At 59.9% G+C, this 5,711-nt stretch overlaps 1 protein-coding gene across 1 annotated transcript; it reads left to right on the top strand.

Annotated features, from left to right (window-relative positions):
* The first annotated feature begins 853 nt into the window (after positions 1-853).
* Positions 854-5,240, top strand: NEUROD2 (neuronal differentiation 2). Its single transcript, XM_032322101.1, has 2 exons — positions 854-1,193; positions 2,349-5,240. The coding sequence occupies exon 2, from the start codon at positions 2,354-2,356 to the stop codon at positions 3,503-3,505; it is 1,152 nt and encodes a 383-aa protein (XP_032177992.1). The 5' UTR covers positions 854-1,193; positions 2,349-2,353; the 3' UTR covers positions 3,506-5,240.
* The last annotated feature ends 471 nt before the right edge of the window (positions 5,241-5,711 follow it).

Below are 5,711 nucleotides of genomic sequence, written 5' to 3'. Positions count from 1 at the left end.
CCCTTCAATAAGTCAGAAGACCAGGAGAGAGAAAGCCACTGGTGGGAAGGTTGCTTGTCTAGCAGGGGGAGGGGGTTGGGGGTGGCGATGAGAGATTTCTGGTTAGGAATCCAGACTGAGACCCTCTCCCTCACTCCCAGTGGGGGGTGCATAGGCTTAGGGTTATTCCAGAGGCTCTTCTCCACCCCCACCTCAGCATACATATGCCCCCAAACACCTAAGGAAATCTCTCCCATAGGCTGACTCCACAGATATACACACATGTCCCCACAGACACACACGCCCATGCAGAAGCACAGACATCCAGGCAAGTCTTTCCTTTTCTCTGTCTTTCCCTTGGTTTGAATTTCGTTCAGCCACATATGTTGTGTGTGCGTGAGGGTGGGTGGGGGAGGGGCAGACAGGGATGAGGGATGGCATGGTGCCAACATCTACCTATGGGGTTGGGCCAGGGACGCCCCCCACGCCCACCCTGGGAGGGGGCCTCAGCTGTCCCTTTGTGGCTGAGGGGATCCTCCTGCAGAGTGGGGGCAAGCATAGAGGTCCCTTCTCCAGACCTGAGGATTTGGTCCCTGACCCACCTTTGGGGGCCTGCAAGGGAGGAAATGGACAGAGCAGGACCCTGGAAAGAGCATAGAATTGGGGGCCAACATACCCCCCAATTTCCAGGCTTGCCACCCCATTGTTCCCATGTGGGGGGCTCTACAATCGAGGGGGGCAACTCCTCCCACCTCCCTCTCAATCCCTGCTTTCCCTGCGTTGGGCGGGGAGGGGAGGGCGGCAGAGATATTTATTTATTTCCTTTATTTATTTAATTTTTTTTTTTTTTTTTTTTTTTTTTTTTTTGGAGTAGAGAGTGACAGATGGCGGCGGGTCCCGGGGGAGCCGGCTCTCCCCCAATGCAGACGCATGCCAATCACCGTCTCTCATGTGATAGCTGCTGCCCGTGACGTGCCAAGCCCATATGGCCTGGCATAGAGGCTGGTACCCCGCCTGGTAGAGATGCCACACTCGCTCCGCGGTTCGCATGGCGCTCTGAAGACGCCGGCGCCCGCCGCCTTGAGGAGCCGCTGCCCCCGCTCCCTGAAGATGGGGGAACAATGAAATAAGCGAGAAGATTCCTCTTCTCCCCCCTCTCTCTCTTGCCCCCCTCCCCCCCCTCCCCTCCCCTCTCCCCTTGACTCCTCTCCGAGGTAAGTTGTCCGAAAGGGAGCTGGATCTGACCCGCCGGGTGGGGGGGGTGGGGGAGGGCGGCTGCTTCGGCCGACAAGCGGGTCCCCAAATCCCCCCTTCCTGGGAGGATGCCCCTTCATAGGGTGGGCATCAGAGGTGTCCTGGGTTCCCTCTCCCCTAGGGGTTGCAGCTCAGGGGGCTGCGGAGGGAGGTGTCTCTGCCTGCGATGGGTTTGGGGAGAAAAGCAGGATCATGGGGGGGGCAATGAAGAGACTGAGATGGGGACCCCCCCATGGTTGTCCCAGAGGAACCTGCGACCTTTCCTTACCACCAAAAAAAAAAAAAAAAAAAAAAGGAAAAGAAAAAAGAAAAAAAAGCAAACAAATTTGATTCTCCTCCCTCATCAACCCCGAAATACAACGAGATCTGAAGAGTCGTGAAGGAGGGAGGCAGTTTGAAGGGGGGAAAGGGGTCCCTGACCGCAGGAGAGACGGACAGGGCTCGCTTCTCTCCGTCTCCTCCCCACGCCCGGGTTCCTCGGTCCTCACCTCCCGGAGCCGGCTCGGGGAGCTGGGGACGCCACGGCTAGAAGAGACGATCCTCCCGCCTCTGGAATTGGGGCTGCGGGGGTGGGGGCCGAGCCGAGGGCGGCGCGCGGCCAAGTTGCAAATTGGATTAGGGAGCGTGGGGGTGAGAGCCGCGGGAGGGGTGGGGGAGCCGGGCCGGGGGGCCCGGGCAGCCAGAGCCGCCGAGCGGGGCAGCTGTCCCCACCCGCGGCCGCCCGGGCTTCCTCCACCGCCAGAGGAGAACCGGCGTTCAGAGCGAGCGTGCCGCCTCCCCCGGCGAAGATGTCGCTTTCCTAAAGCCCCTATTCGGTCTCTGCCCTGACCCCGAGAAGCCCCGAGCGCGGGCAGCGGCCCCTCATTCAGGCAAGGGGCGGAGCCGGGGCCCAGCGCTGGGGAGAGGGCCTGGGCCGAGATCCCGGGCGGGCCGCCGGGGCAGGGCTGGGCCAGCTCTGGGCGGGGCAGGCGGAGGAGGTGGGCATCCCGGGCCCCTTGGGCAGGAATCCACACCGGACTCGGGGGTGGAGGCAGGTTGGGGGAGGGAGGCGGCGTGACCCCAGCGCGCCCCTCACTCAGTGCTGTCTCCCCTTCCCGCCCGCGGGGCGCCCTCAGGCACCATGCTGACCCGCCTGTTCAGCGAGCCCGGTCTCCTCTCGGACGTGCCCAAGTTCGCCAGCTGGGGCGACGGCGACGACGACGAGCCGAGGAGCGACAAGGGCGACGCGCCGCCGCCGCCGCCGCCGCCTCCGCCGGGGCCCGGGGCTCCGGGGCCCGCCCGGGCTGCCAAGCCAGTCCCTCTCCGTGCAGACGAGGTGCCGGAGGCCGCGCTGGCCGAGGTCAAGGAGGAAGGCGAGCTGGGGGGCGAGGAGGAGGAGGAAGAGGAAGAGGAGGAAGGGCTGGACGAGGCAGAGGGCGAGCGGCCCAAGAAGCGCGGGCCCAAGAAGCGCAAGATGACCAAGGCGCGCCTGGAGCGCTCCAAGCTGCGGCGGCAGAAGGCGAACGCGCGGGAGCGCAACCGCATGCACGACCTGAACGCGGCGCTGGACAACCTGCGGAAGGTGGTGCCCTGCTACTCCAAGACGCAGAAGCTGTCCAAGATCGAGACCTTGCGCCTGGCCAAGAACTACATCTGGGCGCTCTCGGAGATCCTGCGCTCCGGCAAGCGGCCCGACCTGGTGTCCTATGTGCAGACGCTGTGCAAGGGTCTGTCGCAGCCCACCACCAACCTGGTGGCCGGCTGCCTGCAGCTCAACTCGCGCAACTTCCTCACGGAGCAGGGCGCCGACGGCACGGGCCGCTTCCACGGCTCGGGTGGCCCGTTCGCCATGCACCCCTACCCGTACCCGTGCTCGCGCCTGGCGGGCGCACAGTGCCAGGCGGCGGGCGGCCTGGGCGGCGGAGCGGCGCACGCCCTGCGGACCCACGGCTACTGCGCCGCCTACGAGACGCTGTATGCGGCTGCGGGCGGCGGCGGCGCGAGCCCGGACTACAACAGCTCCGAGTACGAGGGCCCGCTAAGCCCCCCGCTCTGTCTCAATGGCAACTTCTCACTCAAGCAGGACTCGTCGCCCGACCACGAGAAGAGCTACCATTATTCTATGCACTACTCGGCGCTGCCCGGCTCGCGGCCCACGGGCCACGGGCTGGTCTTCGGCTCGTCGGCTGTGCGCGGGGGCGTCCACTCGGAGAATCTCTTGTCTTACGATATGCACCTTCACCACGATCGGGGCCCCATGTACGAGGAGCTCAATGCGTTTTTCCATAACTGAGACCTCGCGCCTGCCCCTTTCTTTTTCTTTTGCCTTTGCCCGCACCCCTGCCCCCAGCCCCCCCTCCCAGCGCAAGGGGACCCCCACCTATCCTGGCGCCGGGCGCGGGGAGCGGGCCGCCGGTACTGACCCTCTCTTGGGCAGGGCAGTCCTCTTACCTGTGGGTGGCCCGTCCCAGGGGCCTCGCTTCCCCCAGGGGACTCGCCTTCTCTCTCCCCAAGGGGTTTCCTCCTCTTTCCCAGGAGTGGTTCTCCAGGGACCCATCTTTGGGCACTCCCTGGAGATCACCCCACATTTCCTAATCCCTACACCGAGGTTTCCTCCTCCCCTTCCCCCCTGCAGGCCCAAAGGCATTGGCAAGGGGGCAGCTGAGCTGTGGGATACTGTTTTCCCTCTATTGTTGTGTCGTTGTTGTTATTATTATTATCATCATCATCGTTATTATTATCATTATTATTATTATTATTATAACAGACACCGAGCTGCCGAGGCAGAAAGGATCCGGGCGCCCCCTCTTTCTTGAAGAGGGCATAAGTCAGGGCGCCTGAGTCTGGACCTGGAACGCCCTCGCCCCAACCCCTAGTCTCAGCGTTTTGTGAGTTTAATTTTGGCGGGAGGAAGTGTGGATTGAGAGGAAAGAGAGAGGCCAAGACAATTTGTAACTAGAATCCGTTTTTCCCTTTTCCTTTTTTTAAACAAACATACAAAAAAAAAAAAAAAAAAAAAAAAAAGCTGAGAGGCGACGGAGGCCGAACGCAGAGTCCGGATCGGAGAGAAAACGCAGTAAGAACTTTTAGAAGCAATAAAAGGCAAAAAATACTACTACCAATAATAAAAAGACACAAATATCTATGCAAGGAGGTTCTGACAGAGCCTAGCGGCCCGGCCCGGCCCCGGGATAACCCTCCCGGCCCGCGGGCCGCGCCGCCCAAGCGCGGATCTGTGCACTTTGGTGAAATGGGGGCCGGCGCCGCCCCCTCCCCTCCCCAGGTTCTTACAATCAGTGACTCGGAGATTTGGGGCCCCAGTGCCACTGCCCTCCCCCGCCCCGTCCCCATTGTGCGTCATGCTGTTTTTTAAAAACCTGTTTCCAAATTTGTATGGAATGGCAAACTGTTGGGGGGGTCGGTTTGGGGAGGGAGGGTTTGCATGAGAGACACACACACGCACACCACACCGCACGCACACGCAAGGCCCCGCGCGGGCGTCTGGGGGCAGAGGGAAGAGAGTTCGCCGAACCCTCGCTCCCCGCAGGCAATCCTCATCCCGGGTTGAGGGTGGAGACCAAGACCTAGGGCCAGCCCCGCCCCTGCCCAAATGTGCCTCGGTGGGCGCAAGGCGCCCGGCGATTTCCGGTGGCTGGAGAGGTTTTTTTGTTGTTTTTTGTTTTTGTTTTTGTTTTTGTTTTTGTTTTGTCTGAGGCGTCCTCTTGGCTCTGGCTAGCAGGTGGGCAGGGAGAGGGCTGAGGGCTCTTTCTGGAAGTTTCCCAGAGAAAGGGGCAAAAGGAGAACATCTCCCCACCGGAGGCAGGAGATCAGGCATCCAAACACACGATGCAAAAAATGCAAACCCACAGGCGACACACCCACACACTTACCCACACACTCACACGCAATTTTACCTTCCTCTTGTAGAGAAGATGAAACTCCCGTCGGACACCCGAAGTGCATTGCGTGTTTCTGTTCAGTTTAATGACGATTAATAAATATTTATGTAAATGAGATGCAAAGCCGGACCCGGTTTCTCACGGTGGCCTCATTTCATTTGGGGGACTGAGCTGGGGCTCTGGGGGATGAAGACACAGAGTCGAGGGACTGTATAGAGGCCGGGTACAGTTACCCTAGACATTGCCGGGTGGGATTTCCACCTTATAACCTCGCTCACACCCGTCCACTGGGCATCAAAACAGCTACACTCACTGCCCCTCCCAGACCTTATACAGACTCACACACACTCCTAGCACAAAGCGTTGCACTAATCTCCTTACACTCCTTCAGTTCCCAAACATGCACATGCACCTCCTTTGAGAACAAAATATCTTTTCATCACTTAAAAAACGACCCAGTTGGGAGCAGCCAGTCTTTTTACAACCCTCTGTTCGCTGTTGCAAAAAATAAGTGCATAGAGATAAAGAGACAACCATTTGAACCAGACGGGGATATTTTTAAATTAAAAAAATTATAAGGTTATGAGGATGAACTATTAA

The sequence above is a fragment of the Mustela erminea genome, chromosome 18 (genome assembly GCF_009829155.1).
Source record: "Mustela erminea isolate mMusErm1 chromosome 18, mMusErm1.Pri, whole genome shotgun sequence".
Classification (NCBI taxonomy): domain Eukaryota; kingdom Metazoa; phylum Chordata; class Mammalia; order Carnivora; family Mustelidae; genus Mustela; species Mustela erminea.
The sequence above is the reverse complement of the archived record's forward strand: the minus strand, read 5'-3'. Positions and strand labels throughout refer to the sequence as shown.